The 24751-nt window shown below is 36.1% G+C and overlaps 3 protein-coding genes across 4 annotated transcripts; all 3 read left to right on the top strand.

Moving 5' to 3' along the window:
- The first annotated feature begins 5522 nt into the window (after positions 1-5522).
- On the top strand, positions 5523-11628 carry LOC103432225 (phosphoenolpyruvate carboxylase 2). Its single transcript, XM_029097130.2, has 10 exons — positions 5523-6321; positions 6865-7259; positions 7465-7549; positions 7750-7972; positions 8130-8233; positions 8348-8435; positions 8716-8870; positions 9094-10092; positions 10481-10867; positions 11140-11628. Exons 1-10 carry the CDS (start codon positions 6154-6156, stop codon positions 11437-11439), a joined length of 2904 nt encoding a protein of 967 aa, XP_028952963.1. The 5' UTR covers positions 5523-6153; the 3' UTR covers positions 11440-11628.
- Positions 11629-13244: 1616 nt separating this feature from the next.
- Positions 13245-16911, top strand: LOC103417320 (protein CONSERVED ONLY IN THE GREEN LINEAGE 160, chloroplastic-like). Of its 2 annotated transcripts, none has more exons than XM_008355514.4 (9): positions 13245-13649; positions 14005-14054; positions 14146-14227; positions 14322-14417; positions 14615-14695; positions 14816-14907; positions 15670-15762; positions 16233-16301; positions 16540-16911. In XM_008355514.4, the coding sequence occupies exons 1-9, from the start codon at positions 13335-13337 to the stop codon at positions 16670-16672; spliced, it is 1011 nt and encodes a 336-aa protein (XP_008353736.1). In that variant the 5' UTR covers positions 13245-13334; the 3' UTR covers positions 16673-16911. The 2 variants fall into 2 exon arrangements, with proteins under 2 accessions (XP_008353736.1, XP_008353735.1); XM_008355513.4 differs by having other exon boundaries at positions 13260-13649; positions 14002-14054.
- A 2605-nt stretch (positions 16912-19516) lies between these two features.
- LOC139193445 (uncharacterized) lies at positions 19517-20689 on the top strand. The gene is made up of 3 exons (XM_070816468.1): positions 19517-19867; positions 19985-20145; positions 20419-20689. The coding sequence occupies exons 1-3, from the start codon at positions 19517-19519 to the stop codon at positions 20687-20689; spliced, it is 783 nt and encodes a 260-aa protein (XP_070672569.1).
- Positions 20690-24751: the final 4062 nt, after the last annotated feature.

Consider the following 24751-nt stretch of genomic DNA (forward strand, 5'->3'; position numbering starts at 1 on the left):
GCCACGTATTACGTATATACTTCACATAGCTTTTCAACGATGATTTTCTCCGTTCTGTTGGGGTGCAAGTCTGCTTATATAATGTGAACATGACACTATTTCTATTTGTTAAATACACTAATTAATTAAATTTAAATTAGAGACTATGGAGTATTATCCGTCATTATGTTTTATTAACTTTTTAATTATTTTTTCCACAATTAACATTTAAATTTAACACATCTATACTTAGTCGATACTTAGTAGTACGGTTTAATGGTATTCTTCTTTGTTTATAAGTATGGTTTTAGTTTTGAATCTCGTGAATGACGAGTTCGTTACCAATAGACTAAAATCTTGTGAATGACGAGTTCGATACTAATTTATTCTCTCACCCCATTGGTGTATATATAACGTGGTAGAACATAAAAACTTCTTTATCTAGTTATTATTCAACAAAAAGACCACACATGTAAAATAAAATAATTTAAATACCAAAATATAAGTGGTTGGTCCAATTCGATTTAGGTCAGTTTACAAAAGCTCAAAACCGTAACCAAAGTGAGCAATTGCCTTATTTTTGTCAAATAGATAGCCTTTTGGGCTTCGCAAGATTAAAGCCGAGCTTTGCCATCACATGTTTAATTCATAAAAGTTCACAAATACCACGAGGTAAAGTTTGATGCTCAACGTCAATACTTATTTTTGGCAACAATATTCTGTTTTTTACTTTGCCAAGCAAAAAGGTTTTCTCTAACCAATGTAAAAGGGAACTGTTATTAGTACTTCAAAAATCTCATTCTACACGTATCTTTTTCTTTCTAATTATAGAAAGTTTACAATGTCAAATGAGATTTTAGAAGTGCTAATAACATGTAAAATAGCATGATATTGATCGTACGTAAGCACTGGAAAGTTCTAAAAACATCATACTGAGTTTTAAAGACATTAATCCTTTGCAATACACCGACTTCAGATACCTCAATATCCGATCCACGTCATTTATGTGTCTCCCACAATGTGCTCCTTTCAGGGATATAAAATTTCTTCTTGATGGCTTCCTCTTGTTCAAATTGATTTTCAAGATGGTTATTGGTTATAATATGCTTTGTGCATGGTTGAGACGTAAGTTGAGATTTCATTTGAAAATTGATTAGCCATTAAAACATTAGTCCAACTCTTTCTAAGTTCATGCAAAGTTATTTAATTTTTTGATATTGGTTAACACACAACTGTCTTATTGACAGCATGAAAGAATTGTAAGGGGAAAGTAAGTTATTCATTGCACTGAAAATAGAACACGTACAAACTAAGGATAGTGTGCATAATGAGCCTCGATAAAACTTTGCCGGGACTTTCAACCCGATCGAAGGGAAAAGAATGTTCCGCACAACAAGGAGAATTATCCTCAAATGACAATACATAAAATCACCCAAGCTGATGGGTACTGCTCAGCCCCATACATGCAAGCCTATGTGCAGCCAAGTTACATCCTCGCTGCACCCAACTCACATCTGAATCAGGAAAAGATTGGAGCCAAAAACGCAAGTCATTTATTATATTCCCCAATGAAGAACAATCCTCCCCCTTTGCCCTTCATGGCAGCCATCACCAGACTGGAATCACCTTCCAAACTTATCCTTTTACCAGCTGGGCAATCTGCCTGGGCCAGTAGCAATGCTTGTCGAGCAGCACAAATCCACCACATTAATTTTTGTGATCACTAAAAGCATCAACAATATATCTTACACACAAAATTATATTTATGTCCTAAAATGATACAAAACAAAATTGGGGGCAAATGCCCCTTGACACAAGCGTAAGGGTAACGATTTTTTTTGTTTCTTGTATGCACAATTTCTAATTTCTTATTCTTTTTCTGTCATTTTCCCTCAATATTGAGTGGGATATATACTCGTAGAAATGTAAAAGTAGATTTCGGACTCATTTTGAAAGTGTTTTTAAATGACTGAAAATATTTTTAGAGAAAATATTTTGGGTTTCAAAAATACTTGAAGTGCTTCTTATAGGAAACACTTGAAATGCTTTTCTAGGATTAATTTGTATTTTTATTAAGGATTAGTAAAAACACTTCCTGTTAGAGTTTCTTAAAGACTAGGGATTTGTTTGGAAGTGCTTTTAAATGACTGAAAACGCTTTTAGTGAAACTGTTTTTAAAACCAATTCTTAATAAAAATCCAAGTGGATCTTGAAAAGCACATATCTGATGCTTCTTTCAAAAAGCACTTAAAGTGCTTTTCAAACCCAAAATCAATTTCACCAAAAGTGTTTTCAGTTATTTTAAAAGTACTTCCAAATGAGTTATAGATAAACAATCATTTTTTAATCGATAATTTAAAGGCTATTCACCATCATATTTTACATAACAAAAAAAAAAAAAACTATCAAACACAAATTCATTAACTTTTTTCATTTTAAATTTTGGTATCATACATGTTTTTCATTGTTTTATTCTCAAAATATAATCTCGTATTAAATTATCAGACATATTATCATATCATAATAATGAAAAATTATAATTATCTTAGTTTTGCAATTATTATTTTTTGTTATACAAATAATATTTTTTTAAATTTGTTTTATAAAATGTTACCAAATAATGTGGCACTTTAAAATTTTGTAAAATTTTGTTGTCAAACTTAAAATATTATTTATTACATTATTTACTTTTCATAATTGTAATAAGTATTTGTAAAACAAAAAGTAATAATAAAAATGATGAAAAATATATATTAATTTGACAACAATCTCCCTTACTGCCAGTCCATGTCACCTCACATAGGAATTGGAACATTTTTACTCACCATCATAACTATGGTGTGCCACTCAGTATTACGGTTTGATGATATTTCTCTTCACTTGGAAGTGAGAGGTCTTAGGTTCGAATCTCGTGGATGGCGAATTCGATACCCTTAGCTGAACTCCCCCTCCCTCTAGTGTAAAAATATCAATGTACTAAAAAAAAAACTATGGTGTATGCTTACCATGCACCTTATTATTTGTCTTGTGACATTTCATTCAACTCTAATTAACCTTCACATTAAATGTTACTTTTTCAATTTTGAAAAAAAAAAACAACTGAGTTTAAGTGAGAAGATACGTGGCAAGTAATTAGATATATGGTGAGCATATACCAAAATTTAGAGTGGTGAGAAAGCTTAAAAATTTAAGTCAGAAAATTTCAAGGCATAAGTCCGAAATTATTAAATAATGATTTTAACCTATTTTTTTCCGATAACTTTTTTGAAAATAACATTTATGCAGATTATCTTAATTTATTTTTACGAACCTTTTAAGATAAAAATATTTAAATTCAGATAAGTAATTAAAAATCATACAAATACATAGGTATTTATTAAGTTTTAAGTAAATTTGATTTAAATTATTTTCTTAAATTATTTTAGACATATTTAGTTTTTTGGGCCGTCAAATCATTTTTTACCCATTAAATTTGATCTCATTTAATTATAGCCGTTAAATTATAAGTAAAAAAACAAAATGTTTGAAATATGACAATTTGGTGGGTCCAGAATAATTTAAGCAGGCTTAAATCTTTGTGGAATCTAACTCAGAGTTATATTTTCTCCCCAAGGCTTATTTTAGCCCAATGGTTGGAGATGGTTTGGGGAGTTTTAAAGCTTATATTTTAAGTTTTATTCTATGGGATGAAGATTGTCTTAAAAATTAGCATTTCGGAAGATATTTCATTACATGGAAATGGAACGACACAAAAAAAAAAACAGTGAAAACCAGCAATTCAAATATAGGAAAACTAATGAAAAGGGTTTGAAAACTTTGAGTTTTAACGTTAAGAACAAAATAAAAGGTAAAGTAAATAGTACCAAGATTGACTTTTTAGTATAAAAATATGAGTTTTCGTTAAAATAAACAGTACTGAAAATTTTTTGTTGAAGTTCCCTTCAAATATACATAAGAAAGTCCAGGATAAAGGACAAGTTAGGAAGAAAATAGTCCAGGATAAAGGACGAGTTACGAAGAAAATCAGGTAACGGTGGAAATGGAATATGCCTAACCCACTCTCTTTCTTTTTCAATGCTCAACAGGTCAAACAGTAGGGAATATGCCTTGAAGAGTAGCATATGCGAAAGCGAAGAGCTTTGATATTTAGGAGGAGTTACTTTTAAAAATACCTTATGGTTTATTTCCAGCATCTCATATTTACGATTGAAATCGTTCATATTGTAATTTATTATGTAAAAGATTATATCTGCAAAAATTTAATACAACTAATATCGTTTAGATAGACGGTGAATAATTATTTTACGGAATTCGTCTATCTATGTTTATATAGCTTGATAACTAAACGATCTTAATTTTAATTATTTTTTGTAGAGATGATCTTTACATAGTAATTTATAATATAAACATTTCCGATAAAAATATGAAGTTTTATGAATAAGTCATGAGGTATTTTAAGAAGAAGTTCCTTCTCAATCATTAAGGAGCTAGTCTTTCTTGATGTTAAATATCTTTTGATTAAGCAACATTGTGTTGGCCAAGAAATTTGTTATATTTTTGCCCCCATTACACATAACTCACAGGGCACTGACACTAGTACAGGAAATTGTCATTGGCCACAACCATTGGTACCGGAAAATATTTCAGGTCTCGGAAATATTTCAAGTCATTATTCAACAATGATATAAGAAAAATAAGATTTTTTTAGATAAAATGGTCTCTGAGATTTGCATAACCCCTCACTTTGGTCTTTGAAATTTGAAATCAATAGAATTAGTCTTTGAGTTTATCTACAATCAATCATTTTAGTCATCGGGTGAAAAATTATGTTAAATAAGAATCAAAATGATAAAATTAACCTCAATTTAATAAACAATAAGTCAAAATTATTTGACAAAAAATTGAGAATATTTTTGTCATTTTACTCTTATTTTATGGAAATTTTTTATGGAATAATCAAAATGATTGATTGTGGACAAACTCAGTGACAAATTCTATTGATTTCAAATCTTATCAACCAAAGTGAGGAGTTATGCAAATTTCAAAGATTATTTTGCTTAAAAAATCGAAAAATAACAATATGTACAATTTTTTCATTTTTAATTATATGTTTGCTGTGTCAGTTTATTACTTTTTAGTATTTATACACATTAAAATTAGAGAACTTAAGAATGATCACTTAGCAAGTTTTTTCAAAAATCACTATTGAACGTTGACCTTAAAACAAAGAAATTTTATAGTTCGGTCCCTGAAAAATTTAATCAACCGGTCATCGAAAAATGTTGGTCAGCGTTAAAATGTAATAAGACTAAGTTGCAAGTATGTAATTATGTTAAAATATAACAGTACTTATGAAATTATGTTGGTTGACCTTTTTTATTGGTATTTGAACAGACGATATTTATTGAAAAAGTTGATTAAATTTTACAATAAGCTAATAATAATATGATTCTAATTCGTCTTTAATGGTAATCAAAGCTATAACCTCTTTAAGTGAAAAAGAATATCGATAAACTGTAATACAAATGTTTTCTTAAGATTGAAATTTAAAAATGAAATAAAGTGAACTAAATCCCTATGCAAATTGCGGTGTAATTACTAAATTTCAGGTCTCCATGTCCGAGTTGTGGAAGTGCTCTCTCTCTCTCACTCTCTCTCTCTCTATATATATATATATAAAGAATCGTGCTTTTACAACACGGTCACACACACACACACACACACTTGTCTCATATCTGACCCTCTTCCTTCTGAAACCCTGCCATTTGCTTTTTCTTCTTCTTCAACTTTCTCGTGCCCAGATCATAAGCTGCCCGTTTTCCTGTAACCTCCCCCAGCCCTTTCTTCATCTGGGTCTCACGGGATTTGCTTTGCTTCCCACTCTTTCGTCATCTTTTTTTTTTTCTTTTTTATTTATTTATAATTTTACTCAAAATATACCACCAAAAAAAGAAAAGATTAAATAGAGTTTGTATCCTACTTGAATTGGGTTTATAGTCCCTCTGAAACTCAATTTAATCCACTCATTTTCCCTTTCGGATTCTCGTGTTTTCGATCGTTAATAGCGTGCATATATCTGCTGAACCCCAGAGGGAGAGAGCAGTCCAGAAACTTATAGAGAGCGAGAGAGTCTAGAGAGAGAGAGAGAGAGAGAGAGAGAGAGAGAAGGCGGCCATGGCTGCAAAGAACTTGGAGAAGATGGCTTCGATTGATGTCCAGCTGAGGCTGCTGGCACCTGGGAAGGTCTCTGAGGATGACAAACTGATTGAGTACGATGCTCTGCTGTTGGATCGCTTTCTTGATATTCTTCAGGATTTACATGGAGAGAATCTCAGAGAAACGGTATTTTCTACTTTTATTTACTTATTTTCTTAATTGTTAATCAACTTATTTGTTACAATTTGATTACTTTTTGGCAAATTTGATAAATAACGCATTGTAGTTGTGATTAGGTTGCTTCCATTTATCTGGTGTTTAGTGCATATCTCGGTATTATCGCTTCGTTTGGGAATATTTGACAATTTTCTTTTGCTTAATTTTTAATTAAAATATGATAAAATTGATGGGGTTTTGGTTTAACAAAGGAACTTTTACTTCCGTACTGTTTATTTTAACAAAGGAACTTTTACTTCCGTACTGTTTATTTTAATAAAAAAAATCATATTTTTAGTTTAAAAATTCAATTATAATACTATTCACTCTACCCTTTATTTTGCCCTTATCGTTAAAACTCAAAGTTTTCAAACCATTTTTATTAGTTTTCCTTAAAAAAAAAAAAAAAAAAAGATATAGATTTTTTGACATGTGAATTTTCGCTCAAAAGGTTGTTAATTTTAGATGATTAAACGAGTAATTGATTGACTTTTGTAATGTAAATTGGACTAGGTGCAAGATTGTTATGAGCTTTCTGCGGAATATGAAAGAAAGCAGGACCCTCAAAAGTTGGCGGAACTTGGGAATGTGCTAACGAGTTTGGATCCCGGGGACTCCATAGTCATTGCTAAATCCTTTTCTCACATGCTTAACTTGGCCAATTTGGCCGAGGAAGTTCAGATCGCGTACCGGAGGAGGATCAAGATGAAGAAGAAGGGAGATTTTGCTGATGAGGCTTCAGCTACTACGGAGTCAGACATTGAAGAGACTCTCAAGAGGCTTGTGGGGGACCTGAAAAAGTCCCCAGAAGAAGTTTTTGATGCCTTGAAGAACCAGACTGTAGATTTGGTTTTCACTGCACATCCTACTCAGTCTGTTCGCAGGTCTTTGCTCCAAAAGCATGCAAGGTTAGGATTCCACTTGCGTTTGACAAATTGCGGAAGCCTGGTGGTTAAGCAACTGGCTCAGTTTATGCTTATTATCCGGCTTCACTTTGCACTTCTATAAGACATTCATGTGTGGGAATTGACATTTTATATTCTATAGGTGCAAGAGTTTTATGGTTTGTTGTTCTGTTAGTTGACATTGTGTTATTTTGACCCCTTCTTTCAGGATAAGAAATTGTTTGACGAAGTTGAATGCTAAGGACATTACGCCTGATGATAAGCAGGAACTCGATGAGTCTTTACAAAGGGAGGTATGTAGAAACCAATGGTGGAATATTATTCCTTGATATTATCGGCCAAACTTGATTTTCAAAAATCAGTTTCTCTGAATTTGGCAACCGGCTTCCTTAAATTTGCTGAAAAAATACAATGCGGATGCACCCAGATTCCAATACCTCTCTCTCAAAAGCTTGGATATTCAATTTAAGTAATTTACCTCTTTTTGCTGTAGATTCAAGCTGCATTTCGTACAGATGAAATCCGAAGGACTCCTCCAACCCCTCAAGATGAGATGAGGGCAGGAATGAGCTACTTCCATGAGACAATTTGGAAAGGCGTACCGAAATTCTTACGTCGTGTTGACACTGCTTTGAAGAACATAGGGATAAACGAACGTGTTCCTTACAATGCCCCTCTCATTCAGTTTTCTTCTTGGATGGGTGGGGATCGTGATGGTATGTTCATCTCATGCTATTATTGGATGAGTTAGTTTTTCCTTACACAGTGCTGCTTTTTTCACTATCGCATTTCTCTCCCCACTCACTTTAAAAGAATTCCTTAAAAATTATTTTGTTGGTTCTGTAGCTTAAATATGCTTGAAATGGACTGCAGGAAACCCCAGGGTCACTCCTGAAGTTACTCGGGATGTGTGCTTATTGGCTAGAATGATGGCTGCTAACTTATACTTCTCCCAGATAGAGGATCTTATGTTTGAGGTGTCAAAAGGATCATTACTTCTGCTTGATTGTTTTTTTATATTGATCTGCAGAGTGCTTAAATAATTCTTTTTTCTTTCCTAATGCATTTGTTATTACCCTTTTTTCCCACAGTTATCCATGTGGCGATGCAATGATGAGCTTCGTGCTCGTGCCCATGAACTTCATAGGTCTTCGAAGAAGGATGCGAAACACTACATAGGTATGAAATTCAGTCGAGTTCATGTTTTTACCATCCTTGAAACTATTTGAACATCCATCGAAACTTCAATCTTTGTCCTTCTATGATATTTATAGTAGCTCTCTATCTTTAATTCTTCGAAAAGGAAGTTGAGTTTTTAGACATACCTAATCATTGACATTGGTAGAAAAGTCTCCTAGTTTTTTCAACTTGAGTTTCTATTATGTGTAAAATTCAAGTTTGAAATTAAATTTTAAAGGATTTTGTTAGTTTGTTTTTAATTATTCCTTTTTGGATGCAGAGTTTTGGAAACAAATTCCTCCAAATGAGCCTTATCGAGTTATTCTTGGAGATGTAAGAGACAAGCTTTACAATACACGTGAACGTGCTCGCCAATTATTAGCCAATGGAGTCTCTGACATTCCTGAGGACACAACGTTTACCAATGTTGAACAGGTATCTTGTAACCACAAGATTTATGAGTTTCGTTGTGAAATTGTAAAAGATTGAATTTCCAAAATACGAAAATTTAAGATAAGCGGAGCTTTAACGGCAGGTAGCCTTTCAATAAATTTACAATAGATGTTCAGTATACAAATTGTGTATGAACGTGTCTCAACCTTCATGCTCATGCAACGTTTATTGTAGTAGAGCTGATTGTCTTTTTGCTCCCTTGTAGTTTCTGGAGCCTCTCGAACTTTGTTACCAGTCACTCTGCTCCTGTGGCGATCGGGCAATTGCTGACGGAAGCCTTCTTGATTTCTTACGGCAAGTTTCTACTTTTGGGCTGTCTCTTGTGAGACTAGACATACGACAAGAATCAGACAGGCACACTGATGTCCTCAATGCTATAACAAAGCACCTGGAGATAGGATCTTATCGAGAATGGTCTGAGGAGCGTAGGCAAGAATGGCTCTTGTCTGAGCTTCGTGGCAAGCGCCCCCTTTTTGGCGCTGATGTTCCCAAGACTGAAGAAATTGCTGATGTTCTGGACACATTCCATGTCATTGCAGAACTTCCCTCAGACAATTTTGGTGCTTATATTATATCAATGGCAACATCCCCATCTGATGTTCTCGCTGTTGAGCTTTTACAACGTGAATGTGGTGTGAAGGAGCCACTAAGGGTTGTTCCATTGTTTGAGAAGCTTGCTGATCTTGAGGCTGCTCCTGCTGCTGTGGCTCGTCTCTTTTCTATAGACTGGTACAAAAACCGGATCAATGGGAAGCAAGAAGTCATGATAGGGTACTCAGATTCCGGAAAGGATGCTGGTCGTCTATCTGCAGCATGGCAGTTATACAAGGCTCAGGAAGAGCTCGTAAAGGTTGCAAAAAAATTTGGGGTTAAGCTTACGATGTTTCATGGTCGAGGTGGAACAGTTGGAAGAGGAGGAGGGCCCACCCATCTTGCTATATTGTCTCAGCCACCCGACACTATTCATGGTTCGCTTCGTGTTACAGTTCAAGGTGAAGTTATTGAGCAATCATTTGGGGAGGAGCACTTGTGTTTTAGAACACTCCAGCGTTTCACAGCAGCTACGCTTGAGCACGGAATGCACCCTCCTGTCTCCCCAAAGCCAGAATGGCGTGCACTCATGGATGAAATGGGCGTCATTGCAACAGAGGAGTATCGGTCAATAGTTTTCCAGGAGCCCCGTTTTGTTGAATACTTTCGCCTCGTAAGTATCCCGTTTATCCAGCACGATAGTCCTTTGAATATCTATCTATCTTCTCTCTCTCTCTCTCTTTTTATATATATGTTATACGTATAATTTTATATGCATATATATAAACTAATCATTTAATTAATACAAAATCCTTAAAAACAATGTATGGTTTTCTTTTTTGGGATCATATGTTAGTCAACTAGTTGCAGAAATCACTCTCCTGTTCTTTCTCTACTTTCACTACCTTAAATGAAATCTACTCGATTGTTTTCTTATAAAGCTCCCATTTATCCTCATCACGTCACTGAATTAGCTAATAATTATTTTTCTGTAATTGTTAGCTGAGAAAGATGAAAATGCTAACAAACTCATAAATGTGTTATTCCCTTGGAAAATGCAGGCAACACCAGAGATGGAGTACGGTCGAATGAACATTGGGAGTCGTCCTTCAAAACGAAAGCCAAGTGGAGGCATTGAATCACTTCGTGCAATCCCATGGATCTTTGCTTGGACCCAGACAAGATTTCACTTACCAGTGTGGCTTGGCTTTGGGGCAGCATTTAAGCATGTTATTGAGAAGGATGCGAAGAATCTCCAAATGCTTCGGGAGATGTATAATCAGTGGCCTTTCTTCAGAGTCACAATTGATTTAATTGAGATGGTGTTTGCCAAGGGTGATCCCGGTATTGCCTCTCTGTATGACAAGCTTCTCGTGTCAGAAGACCTATGGTCATTTGGCGACCGATTGAGGGCCAACTATGAACAAACTAAGCTCCTCGTCCTCCAGGTAATGCAACACATAAATTACTGACACAAGGACTGTTTAGGCAGACCTTAATACTTTTAACATTGCAAAAGACGTAAACGGGATGATTCTCTTTCACAAAGATATTATCTTCAAGCAATTTGTTTCTTGTGTTCTTTCTTTTGAAGCTTCGACGGTAAAACCATAAGAGCATTTCTCTGAGGCTAATTTTAATCTGGACTATGTGAAGTGCTCTAAGTGGTTTTATTACTGATATTTTGAGAAACTAATCTCAGTTTGTGTTAATTTTGTAGGTTGCTGGACATAAGGCTCTTCTGGAAGGAGATCCCTACTTGAGGCAGCGACTCCTCCTTCGTGATTCATACATCACGACACTTAATGTGTGCCAAGCCTATACACTGAAGCAAATTCGTGATCCAAACTACCATGTCAAAGTAAGGCCACATTTGTCGTCGGAGTACATGGAAACAACCACCAAGCCAGCAGCAGAGCTTGTGAAACTCAATCCAACGAGCGAGTATGCTCCTGGTCTGGAAGACACGCTAATCCTGACCATGAAGGGTATTGCTGCTGGTATGCAGAACACCGGTTGAAGCTCAAGTATCTTGCATTTCGGTATATATGTTAGAACACATGAAATATGGTACGAAATGGGCGCTCTCTGCTTTTTAAGCGCTCTAAACCTCCATCGAATAAAAACTTGTGTAATAAGTTGAATAAAACTATGATTTTGGTTTGTGAGAACCAGAGTTTGTAGTCTATGGCTTTTCTTCGTGTGGAAATCTTATGTTTCTGGTTTCGTTTTCGCAATCGTAGCCAGGGAACATGAGCATGATGGAACCGTATGCTTAGATATATACTAATGTTCTTGTTTACGTCCGACCGTTTCCCCAAACAGGGTGGTTTGGAAGTCCGTCGTCGATGCATGACTACCTATAATCTAAAAACCCCGGGCTAGATCTCTTCCGTTCGGCGGCTTTTTAGAGTCGAGCACTTGTCGATTGATATCCAATTTTTCCTATTATTTTTGTATCTGCGAAAATAAGCTCCGACTCCAAGTTGTTCAAGAATAGTGGCGTTGAGTTTTTCAACCTTCTTACCCTGGGTCTTTTTTTGTGTCGGTGATATCTTTATTCTTTTGGTGTCAGTTTGTCTGGATTTCTTGTCAACGATGTTTTTGTTTTGTCCAAAAAAAAAAAAAATCATTGACAAGAAATTTCCACATCAAATTTTACAAGCAGGCTCTCAAGTCGTGAGTAGTTTCTATCAAAGCCGTATAACGTCCCAAAGAACATTCATAAAGAGATATTTTGTGATTTGTGAATAAGACTTCAGGCATGGAAAACTGACCTACACATGATCACCATTCACCACCACCACAGATTCAAGGAAAATAAAAAGAAATCAATCATTTTCTCCCTTTTTATTCTTTTTGATGAATTGTTTTTATTTAATTAGAGAACGGAAAATACTTGGCTCTCCTTACGAAGTTATTTTTTTATGAATTCTTTTTTTATCAGATGGTCGTTTTTTGTGCATGATGGCTTGGGATGGCAATTTTCGCGAGTTTTGGTCGGGTTTGAAGGATTAAAAATGGGAACGAGGATAAGTTTCGATAAATTTTCGGGTATAATGTTCGTGCAAGCGGGGAAGATATTTGAATCTTCGACCCGGATCCGACCCATTTGAAGTATATATTAATTCTTTTTTTTTATAAAGGTATTGATTCATGTTTCGAACATTTTAGGAGAGTATAATGGTCACTACATCTTGTTATTTTAGTTAATTTGGAAGATTTTTCGATTTTTTTTAATCAGAATATGTTAGATTTCCTGTGTATAACGGTCTAGTGATATTTATCTACATTTGTACTTGAGAAGAAATATTTTTGTAAGTGAAAAATCTTATTTTTAAATTTCATGAATGATAAATCAAATATGAGACTTGTCTACTTTTTTATTTATTTTTATTTTTATCATATATTGATGTGATTTATATTGAACTTATATACGAATCATAGAGATGGTGATGGTGATGAAATACCCATCACTCTTCTACCCATCCATGTATGTCATTTTATTGCAGAGAAAGTTGTAGAAATGATCCATCAATTTTAACTCATTAGAGTAATAATCTCTTAACTAAAAATTCATAATCATGGTCTTTAACTCATCAAAACGTGCAACTATGATCGTTTTTGTCAAATTTGTCACAATTCCATCAAAACGAGTCATGTTGGAAATACCATTACTACCATTAGATTAAAGTTGAAGGAATATTTTTTCAATTGGGTTAAAGTTGAGAAATTTTTACTACAATTTCTTCTTTATTGTATAAATGTTTATAATTATTTTTAAAATTAATCTGAAGGATGAACGGTCCAGATTAAAACGTTTGTAAGTACGTGAAAGAATTATTTTGCATTGTATTTGCTCTGAGCCAGTAACAGGAGAGTATCTCATTGATTCGTTATCGACAACAAACAGCAATGGCGATTCTCAACTCTTATCTCTCAGTGACGTCCACGGCCACACCCATCTCCCCAGACTCAGCAACTCCACCGGTACCCGACCCGAGACAGACCAAGATCCTATTGCCCAAGAAGAAGCCCGTGAAATGGTCCACCGGGGTTGCTCCCGGCGATTACGGCGGACCTCCCACCACCACCAAGCTCCGCAAGTACTGGGGCGGCGAGGATGACCCTCTAACCTCTGACGATTTCATTTGGAACAGAGAATTCATGGACCGCATGAAAAAACTCATTCAGGAGCCCAACTCTTCCACTCAATCCACTCCCGTCAAGGTTCCAACTTATTTAAAATCTTTTCCTTTTCATCACTAGATTCATTTGTTTTCTGGGTTTTAGTGTTTATTTTGTTGTTCATTGATTTGGTGGGTTGTTTGGGTAATTTGATAGTAATTTGATAGTTAATTCGGCGCCTTTGTTGTTCACCTGGAAGTTGGATTGGGTTCGGTTTTGGTTACTGAATAGCTGGCAGGAAACAAAGAAAAGGAGACACTGCATTCTTCGCTATCTTGACTCCTCACGAGATTTTGAATCGAAAGAGAGTTTTGGTGTAAAGTCATGTGGTCTTTTTATTTGTGAACGTTTTCTGTGGTTTTGTTGTGTGATGAAGCGTGTTTCGTCCTGTAAGCAGGAAAAGCCTTCCGGGTTTCTCAGCTTGAATAGAGTCATGGGCCTTGACAGGTTTGTAACTTCTCACGAGTAGGTTTTATTGTTTGTTTTCCTCTTACATAAAAAATTGTTCTCAAAACTTGACTGAGTTGTGGGGGTACAGTTTAGAAGTTGATTTGAGCAAACAGCTCACCGCTGCTCCTGCCCAACCCAAGTTAGAGGCGCCAGTTGAGGCGCCGGCGAAAGTACGATAAACGTCTTTAGTTTTCAATCCTAGTGCTTTAACTCAGGGTAGTCTTCAGTTTCGATTTTCATTTTCCGAAATTTAATGATTGTCAGAGTGCCAGCAGCACTGCTATCAAATGGAAATTGGCACCAACACGGCGTGAGCAAGATAAGTGGGATAGAGCAACTAAGGCTGCAACTGGAGGCAGTGTAAGTCAGATGTTTCATCAGTAACTAGAAGTCACTTCGATTTCCAGCTGCTTGGTTGTCCTTGTCAAGGACTTTCCAGCTTATAGAGGCCAATAAGGCTTTCTCTCTCTCAAATAGAGCTTCACTTCCTTTCAACCAAATGCTACTTTGAAGGGTGCTTCTTCTTTCTGTGCCTCACACTTGGATCTAACCTGCAGGAAGTGATGTTTCGGGAATTAAGGCGTTCTCGGGAGGACCCAAAAGTAGTGGCTGAGCAGTATAGAAAGCAGTATTTTAGGGTACTTATCTGCAGTACCAGTCTACTATATTTGCATCTATATCATCTCTCTTTGTATAGATAGATGCTCTCATGGCACTACTACAATTAAAATTGGATGACATTCATTTTCCTGTTGCAGTTAAAGAAGAGGTTGCAATTCCTTACACTGGGTATAGGCGGTGTTGGATTAGTCTCGGCTTATGTTTCATATTCCCCTGAAATTACGGCTAGGTGTGAACATTTGAGGTTCTTTTTCGTTTTTGTTTAAAATCTAATGTCATGTCACCCCACATCTGATTTGTCATATTTTTTCCTTCTTGCAAGAAAATTAGTGTACTGTGTGGGGAACGTCTTAAACTTTGAGAATATCTTCCAAGTGCTTTGTTCTTTTCTTTTCTTCTTTTTGTCCCCTAAAGGCTTTTATGGCAGTCCTACATTTAAGTTATATGTAGGCAGGCAACCTATGTTTATAAAAGTTTTATGATAAAGTAATATCTAACCTTAATTAAGTAGAGCAAAAGAAAATTTCACGAGAGAATTTTGTCGATTGACTATGAGTCTGAGATGGTAGATACAGGTTAAGGGTATTACATTACTGCATGTTGCATACTTACTTGCTTGCATACTAAAGGGCATTAAGAAACTCCATGACTTCACCATTAGGATAACTGGATAAGTGATGACGATGATGCTTAAGCTTTTGAGCCTTTGTAAGGTACAGTATAAGTCCATGCTTCTCCTTTGTTCAACCAGTAGAATATCTACTGCCGGTTTATTTGTGAGGTTTTGTCCTGCCTATTTGATTTATGAGTATGCAACCAAGTGTGGGTCTGGTAATGGTTATTTGCCCTGTATTTCTAGGGAATTTCACTAGTGAGAGGTAGTTGTTTCGACGATAACAGTATCAGGACTTCAGATGGTGTTTTATATTAATTTTGTACAAATTATAATTTATCATGGAATTTGATGCTCATCTATTTCTTATAACTTCAGCTACGGTGTTGGGTTGCTTGGTTCTATAGCTTATATGCGTATGCTGGGGAGTAGCGTGGATTCCATGGCAGATGGAGCAAGGGGACTTCTCAAGTATGTAACAAATGACTATTGCCTGATGTAAATGCATCAGCTGTATATTTTGTACCGAGCACATATTCATGAGGGTTTTGATATGCAATTTATTATTTTCTTTACATGCATACACACATACATCAAGATGTTTGGAAAACTCACACTCTGAACAACATCTAGCTAGTAGGCTTTCTACAAGCTTCCAACTTACAAAACACAGATCTTTTTCTTAAACCATCAATCTTCAGTTCTAAAGTCACACTGCATGTTGATCAAATAATTTATCCTTCATATTCGTAATTTATATCGCTTGAATAATTGGTGTTTCAGTTCAGAGCAGTTTGTAGGATATAGAATATGGGAGGCTCATAACTGCAGAGATTATGATATCATGGGCCACCCACATCAAGATACTGTATAGTATTACGTATGCTGTTTTGAAAGAAAAAGGAAAGAACGTCATTTAACATTTTGGAATCTTAATGCAGGGGAGCGATTGGGCAACCCAGGCTATTGGTTCCTGTTGTATTAGTCATGATATTTAACAGATGGAATGCGTAAGTATCTGCACTCGCATGTTCCACTTCGAATGTAACTGTACTCGTCTTCTTGCGTTGATAGATGCTTCTGCAGATGGTTTGTGAAAGTTCTCTTAAAGTATTTTTCACACGTATACAAATAATTGTACGGTGAAATCAATATCGAATAACCACTCTGAAAGTTCTGGGAATATGGCTGAAAACAACAGGTTCAGTACCTTTTTGCTTTGCCTAACAAGGTTGAGTTCGGGTGCAGGATCGTCGTTCCAGAATATGGGTTTATGCACCTGGAATTGATACCAATGTTGGTGGGATTCTTCACGTACAAGATTGCTACTTTCATCCAAGCTATAGAGGAAGCGCTTCCCGCAGTGGAGAAAGAGACGTAAGTTCAAGACAGACCTCTTCACGAACCAGCGGAATATTCGAGTGATGATTGTGTTGCAAAGGTGTATTCGTTTATTTTCACGAGTTGCAGATACTTGGTTGCTTGGAAGTGAAGATATGTGCAGTGAATTAAAAGGAATTATTATCTCGTTATTTCTGTTGATTTTTTTTATGTACTGTATGAATATGGAATATTGTAAAGGATGGAAAAATAATACAATTCTATACGATGTTGCCTCTCCTTTTGTTTCTATTCGACAAATGGGGAAGACAAGAGTCGAACTCTTTTACGCGGGTGTTATTTGTTAGCAGAAAATGTTGTAAAATTGGAGTTAAATTTGTAATGACACAAAAACCCTTGATTTTGGTTTAAACTTTATTAAATCCATATTCACCTGTTTAGATAAATAAATACTAGAAAAACGATAAGATTATATCCTTAATTTAATTAGATAATATTTCTTAACTATACTTCATCGAGACACAGAAGGGCTATGAGTTGGTCAGTAAGGTGGTCCAAATAGCATTTATTCGATTCTCAAAAAAAAAAAAAAAAAAAAAAAAAAGCATTCATTCGAAACATGCAACACCAAGGAGGAAGCCAACATTGCAGCCAAGATAACTGGCTTTGAAGATGTGCCTGCAAACAGTGAAAAGAATTGATCATGGACTAAAGTTGATTAAACTGCGAGCCACACAATTTAACTTAAAGGGGGGCAGGTGATTTGTTGTTAATTTTAACATTATTTCCCCTGAATAAAATTAAATAAGCATGATCATTTCCCCTGAATAAAATTAAATAAGCATGCAATAAGAATAGTTATCATTCATTCATTGCCAGCCCTTGGGGTCGTGCCTTTTTCCTCTTTGGGCTTCTTGGGATGATCTTCAAATTGTCCTATTATATTAACTAACCTAAACCTCTATACATCATATGCCTAAGTAGAAACCTAATCCCGAAGGATTAGGCGAGTCACATAAAGAGGGAGATAGAAGCTTACAAGTCAAAGAAAAAAGGGAGAGAAGGCACACAAGCCCCATTTAAAATTAAAGAAAAACTAATAAAAATGACTTGAAAACTTTGAGTTTTAACGATAATGACAAAATAAAAGGTAAAGTGAGTAGTACCAGAATTGACTTTTTAGTATAAAAATACGATTTTTTGTTAAAGTGAACAGTACCGGGAGTTTTTCGTTAAAATTCCCTTTAATTAAATCCAATTTTTTTAATTAATAAAATCCTAAACCCTAAACTCTGTTACTTAATATCCAATTTATAAAATTGGTTTTTAGGGCACAACTCCAACAATTCACAAGTTTGGTTGTCGGCGTGGTAGACGCGCCTCAGCATGAACCCTATCCGAGCCTTCAAACGAGTTGAGATGTAGTGAGATGGTCATCTGAGCCTTGAGATAAAGTTCCAAATTGGGCTTCAAAGTTGGTAGGTTGGAATCGTGCAAATATTTCATAAATAAAAATAGTTTGGTCTCATAGCATGCCTTATTTTTAATTATGGCCCAAACACTTTATTTTCGCATCCTATTCCTCACCTCTGCTCAAAGCTAGAAATGACACATCTGTTTTGGACATCATATCTCAACCCTATCATCACTGCTTCGCACATGACAGGCATGCTAGAAAATTGGGACCAAGTATGTTGTGGCTTTGCCCAAAGTGAGGGTGTTTTAAATGCCTCTTAGCCCCATCCCTTTCTTATTTATTTTCATTTTTTGTTCTCTTTGCAGGGGCATCTAACGGTTATTGGATATGGTGACTCTCCTTTGGTGTGATGGTTTTAATGACTAAATTTGGTTGGGGAAAGTTCCTTATTGCGGGTTGATAATTTTTATGTTGCAATACCCTTGTGGCTGCTGGTGTGGTGGTAGCGACAATAACTGCTTTTTGCCTCAATAAGATAAAGATTAGTTTATTATTATTATTATTATTACTAGCAGAGAGCACACACTTTGTGTGTGTGAACAATTTCTCTTAATAAATGCATATATTTTTTTGTAATATTACATCATTATTGTTTTGTCTTCCTTATGTAAATATTGTGTATCAAAAGTGAGGGTAAAATTGAAAAATAAGTATAAAAAAGAGGGTAAAATAAGAAAAATAGGGATATGGTTGTCATTTTGTCAAAAGGTACAAAATTACTATTTTGCCCTCATTTTGTCAATAGTGTGTATCAAAAGTGAGGGTAAAATAGAAAAAAAATGGTAAAAAATTTTAGGGGGCCATACTCAAATTTTATTGAGTTTACTTGATGTAACATGTAATGGGGCTTTTCTCATCCAACGAAAAAGAAATAGTTGTTGAATTATAAGTCTATAGCTGATTGAGTATTAGAAATAAGATGAGGTTAAATGTGTATTCACTTGTGCTAAGAATGCCAAGTGTGAAGTTCTTATGTGTAAAAAGGCCATGAGTGCCATGTGAGTTTTTTCTTTTATTATTACATGTTTAGATGTGTGGCTGTGATTAAAGCTAGGAGAGAGAATGAATCCAACAGTCACTAACAACTATATTCCTCACCTCACGACTTGTGTGAGGGTGGGTGTGCATATCAGTATAATCAAAGAAGCACCTCTGTGACTAGCAGAGTAAGAAGCTGCCATTTTCCAATCTTCTTTTTCACTCTGTACCTTTTCACTCCTTCTTCTTTGAATTCATTCAGCTAGACAAAAATATCAACGTTTCTTAACATGGCCTCAGAGCCTAGTTTCGATTAGATCTGGGTGTGTTCTGTGAACTCAAACATCACCGTTTCTGGATTCGATGAAGTTTGCCGGAGTCTGTCTGTGATCTAAGAACTACGTGTTTCTGGATTCATACAAGCTCACGATGGCTGGATCTGGGAGTGCTGAAGTGAGGACCCCGATCTTCTCCGGTGAGAACTACGAGTTCTGGAGAATCAAAATGGTTACCATTTTCAAGTCATATGGACTATGGAATTTGGTGGAAAAAGGGATTTCGGTTTCCGATTCGAAGAAGAAGAAAGCTAAGACTGATGAAGATACAGATGTTGATGCTGACGATGATGAGAAAATGGCTGCAATCTTCATGAAAGATGCAAAAGCTCTCGGAATCATTCAAAGCGCAGTCTCCGATCAGATCTTCCCTCGAATCGCAAACGCAGACTCAGCAAAAATGGCATGGGATCTGTTATATGTCGAATATCACAGTGGGGATCAGGTAAGATCTATGAAACTCCAAAATCTTAGACGAGAATTTGAATACACTAGAATGCGTGATGATGAATCCTTGACTGGGTATTTTACTCGTTTAAATGATCTGATTAATCAAATGAAGACGTTTGGTGAAACTCTGTCAAATGAGAGATTAGTTCAGAAGGTGTTAATCAGTCTCACTAAGATATATGATCATATATGCTTAGTGATAGAAAACACCAAATGTTTAGAATCTGTTGAACTGCAAGAGGTACTAGCTATATTGAAGAGTCAAGAGCAGAGGTTTGATTTGCATTCCTCTGATGCAACTGAGAGAGCATTTTCTTCTCTTACTGTTAATTAAAAAGGGCAAAATCGAAGTTATGCTCAGTCTAGTACTTTTAAACCACAGAGAAATTGGAATCAAAAGGGTAAGAAGTGGGATTCAAAACCAAAGTTTCAGCAAAAATCATTCACAAATGTTGCACAGAATAGTACTTCCTCACAGATTATGGGTCAAGAGAGTGTAAAACCTCAATGTAAAGTGTGTTCAAAGTTTCATTATGGTGAATGTAGATATAAGGGGATATCCAAGTGCCATAACTGTGATAGATTTGGACATTGGGCCAGAGAGTGTACTGTTGGAAAGTCTGTTCAAAAGGCAAACTGTACAAGTCAAATGGAAGTGACAGGAAACCTATTTTATGCAAATTGTGCAGTTGCTGAGACTAAGGTTAATGGAGATTGGTACATAGATAGTGGCTGCAGTAATCATATGACAGGAAATGTTGAACTTCTTGTTGATGTGAATACAAATGTTGCAGGGAAAGTTCAAATGCCAACATGAGTGTTAGTTAATGTGGCAGGAATGAGATCACTGAAAATTGAAACTAACAGAGGGAGAAAATACATCAGAGAAGTCATGTACTTACCTGGTTTGAAAGAGAATCTATTAAGTGTAGGACAAATGGATGAGCACGGATATTATCTTGTGTTTGGTGGACATATGTGTACTGTTTTTTATGGTCCTTCTCTGGAATGTCAAATTATTCGTGTAAAAATGAAAGAAAACAGGTGCTATCCTTTATCTCTAAGGCCTGAGAAACAACTTGTGTTGAAAACTAGTTTTGCTCATTGGTCTCTGACTTGGCACAGAAGATTAGGTCACCTAAACTTTGGTGGAATCAAGCAATTGAAGGATAAAGACATGGTTCATGGTCTACCATATCTAGATGAGTATGACAGAGTTTGTGAAGGCTGTCAATATGGTAAGCAACACAGAGAAAGCTTTCCTAGTGGTCAAGCACAAAGAGCAAGTGCTCCACTTGAATTGGTTCTTGTTGATTTGTGTGGACCGATGAGAAATGAGTCTACAGGAGGAAACAAGTACTTCATGTTGCTTGTAGATGATGCAACTAGGATGATATGGGTGTATTTTCTTAGATTCAAATCTGAAGCTCTTACTTGTTTTAAGAAATTCAAGGCCATGACTGAGTTGCAAAGTGGTATGAGAGTAAAATGTGTAAGGAGTGATAGAGGATGGGAGTTCTTATCAAATGAATTCAATCAATACTGTGACACAGAAGGAATCCAAAGACAACTGTCTCTCTCTTACACTCCACAGTAAAATGGAGTGGTTGAAAGAAAAAACAGAACTGTGATTGAAATGGCCAAGTCTATGCTTCATGACAAAGGAATGCCTTACCATATGTGGGCAGAAGCTGTGCACACTGCAGTCTACATATTAAACAGGTGTCCTACCAAATCACTTGATAGCATAACACCTTTTGAAGCTTACAGCAAAAGGAAACCAGGTATTGCCTATTTGAAGGTTTTTGGCTCGGTTTGTTATGTTCATACTCCATCCGAGCTAAGACACAAGCTAGAACCCAAAAGTATAAAATGAGTCTTTGTTGGATATGCAAAATGTGAGAAAGGGTACAGAGTATTTGATCCAATCTCTAAAAGATTGATCTTGTCAAGAGATGTTGTGTTCGATGAAAACTCAGCTTGGGATTGGCAAAGAAGCATAGAAAGACATATATCACTGCCTATTTATGAATTTGACTCTGTTGATACACCAAGAAGTGAGAATACAGAAAATGACACTCAAGTTTCAAGTGGTTTATCATCTGGCATATTGGAAGAAGCTGCAAGTGGTATTGATGATACACAGATCAATTCACAGTCAAGTGCAGGTGTGAGTGACACTCATTCATTTGATCATACTCCATTAAAATGGAGAAAGCTGGATGATGTACTTGCTCAATGTAATATGTGCATTATAGAACCAGAGAAATATGAAGATGCGGCTAAGGATGAGTCTTGGATGAATGCTATGAAGGATGAGCTCTCCATGATTGAAAAGAATGCAACCTGGGAGTTAGTAGACAGGCCAAGTAACAAGCCTATAATTGGAGTAAAATGGGTGTTTAAAACCAAACTCAACCTGGATGGAACTGTGCAAAAGAAAAAGGCAAGGCTTGTTGCAAAGGGATATGCCCAGAAACCAGGAATAGACTACAATGAGACCTTTGCTCCTGTTGCTCGGTTGGATACAATCAGAACCCTTATAGCATTGGCTGCACAAAAGAGTTGGAAACTCTATCAACTTGATGTCAAATCTGCTTTTTTAAATGGTGTTCTTGAAGAAGAGGTTTATGTAGAACAGCCTGATGGTTTTGTAGCTAAAGGGGAGGAAGACAGAGTATATAAACTTCACAAAGCCTTGTATGGTCTAAAACAGGCACCATGGGCCTGGTATGGAGAGATTGATACATATTTCTCACAGTGTGGTTTTACAAGAAGTTTAAGTGAACCAACACTGTACATCAAGGCAGAAGAGAAAGACATTTTGATTGTGTCGATCTATGTGGATGACATAATCTATACTGGGAGTAACAAGCAAATGCTTGAAGAATTCAAGGAAGACATGAAACGAAAGTATGAGATGACTGATTTGGGTCTTCTCCATCATTTCCTTGGAATGGGAATAATTCAAACAACTTCAAGCATTTTCATCCACCAAAAGAAATATGCAAGCTCCTTATTAGACAAATTTGGTCTGAAAGAGTGCAAACCTTTGCTTACTCCACTTGTTGCAACTGAGAAGTTAACCACGGATGATGGAAGTGGTGCATCAAGTGAAGAGTTATACAGAAGTATGGTGGGAAGTCTCCTATATCTCACTGCAACCAGGCCTGATATTATGTATGCATCAAGTCTGTTAGCCAAATTTATGCACTGCCCTACTAGTAAGCATGTTGGAACTGCTAAAAGAGTGCTAAGATATATTAAGGGCACCCTAAATTATGGTTTGGAATATGTGAAGGGTAAGAACTCAATGTTAATTGGGTTCTGTGACAGTGACTGGAGTGGATCAATTGAGGACAGTAAAAGTACTTCTGGTTATGCCTTCTCCTTTGGCAGTGGAGTATTCTCATGGGCATCTGTGAAGCAAAATTGTGTAGCCCTTTCCACCGCAGAGGCAGAGTACATCAGTGCTTCAGAAGCAACTACTCAAGCCATTTGGTTGAGATTTGTTCTTGAAGACTTTGGTGAATTTCAAACCGAAGCCACTCCAGTGCACTGTGACAACACCTCAGCAATTGCAATCACCAAGAACTCTGTGTTCCATCAAAAGACCAAACACATTAACAAAAGATACCATTTCATCATGCACTGAAGGATGGCATCATTGATCTGGTGTACTGTCCAACTAAGGAGCAACTAGCTGATATTTTCACAAAACCTCTGCCTAAAGATCGGTTCAATTATCTCAGGAGCATGCTTGGAGTGAAATCAGCTCAAGACTTAAATGGGAGTGTTGAATTATAAGTCTCTAGCTGATTGAGTATTAGAAATAAGATGAGGTTAAATGTGTATTCACTTGTGCTAAGAATGCCAAGTGTGAAGTTCTTATGTGTAAAAAGGCCATGAGTGCCATGTGAGTTTTTTCTTTTATTATTACAAGTTTAGATGTGTGGCTGTGATTAAAGCTAGGAGAGAGAATGAATCCAACAGTCACTAACAACTATATTCCTCACCTCACAACTTGTGTGAGGGTGGGTGTGCATATCAGTATAATAAAAAAAGCACCTCTGTGACTAGCAGAGTAAGAAGCTGCCATTTTCCAATCTTCTTTTTCACTCTGTACCTCTTCACTCCTTCTTCTTTGAATTCATTCAGCTAGACAAAAATATCAACGTTTCTTAACAATAGTAAACCCTAAACCTTAGAAGCTCACTTAGCATGTACTTATTTGTCCCAAGAAAAACCAACGACATCCTCGCTGGAGGAACCGGATCCCCTCCTGACCCAATAAAACTAAGCTTGCTGAGTAAGGGATCCGGGCCGTTGAAATTTGATCTAATGACTACAAACAGGATTATCCTCTAAAAGTTATAATAATTGTAGCCGTTGGATCAAATTTTAACGGCCCGAATCCATTGCTCAACAGGCTCAGTATATTTGGGTCTGGAGGGGATTCGGTTCCCTCGCTAGATCCTTTTGGTGAAGATTCTAGAAATTCGTAAATCGTGTCTGTTCATCGTATATCATACATCATTTTTTGTCAGATACTGTTTGTGTTTAATTTTAAATAAAAATATTTAAAATAATTTCTAGCCGCACAATGTACGATGAACGGACATGATTCACGGATCACTGGGATCCTCACAAAGAGAATCCGACGAGATCATATCTCAACCCTATCATCACTGCTTCGCACATGACAGGCATGCCAGAAAATCGGGACCAAGTATGTTGTGGCTTTGCCCAAAGTGAGGGTGTTTTAAATGACTATTAGCCCCATCCCTTTCTTATTTATTTTTGTTTTTGGTTCTCTTTGCAGGGGCATCTAACGGTTATTGGATATGGTGACTCTTCTCTGGTGTGATGGTTTTAATGA

This window comes from Malus domestica, chromosome 17 (genome assembly GCF_042453785.1).
Source record: "Malus domestica chromosome 17, GDT2T_hap1".
NCBI classification, from domain to species: Eukaryota; Viridiplantae; Streptophyta; class Magnoliopsida; order Rosales; family Rosaceae; genus Malus; species Malus domestica.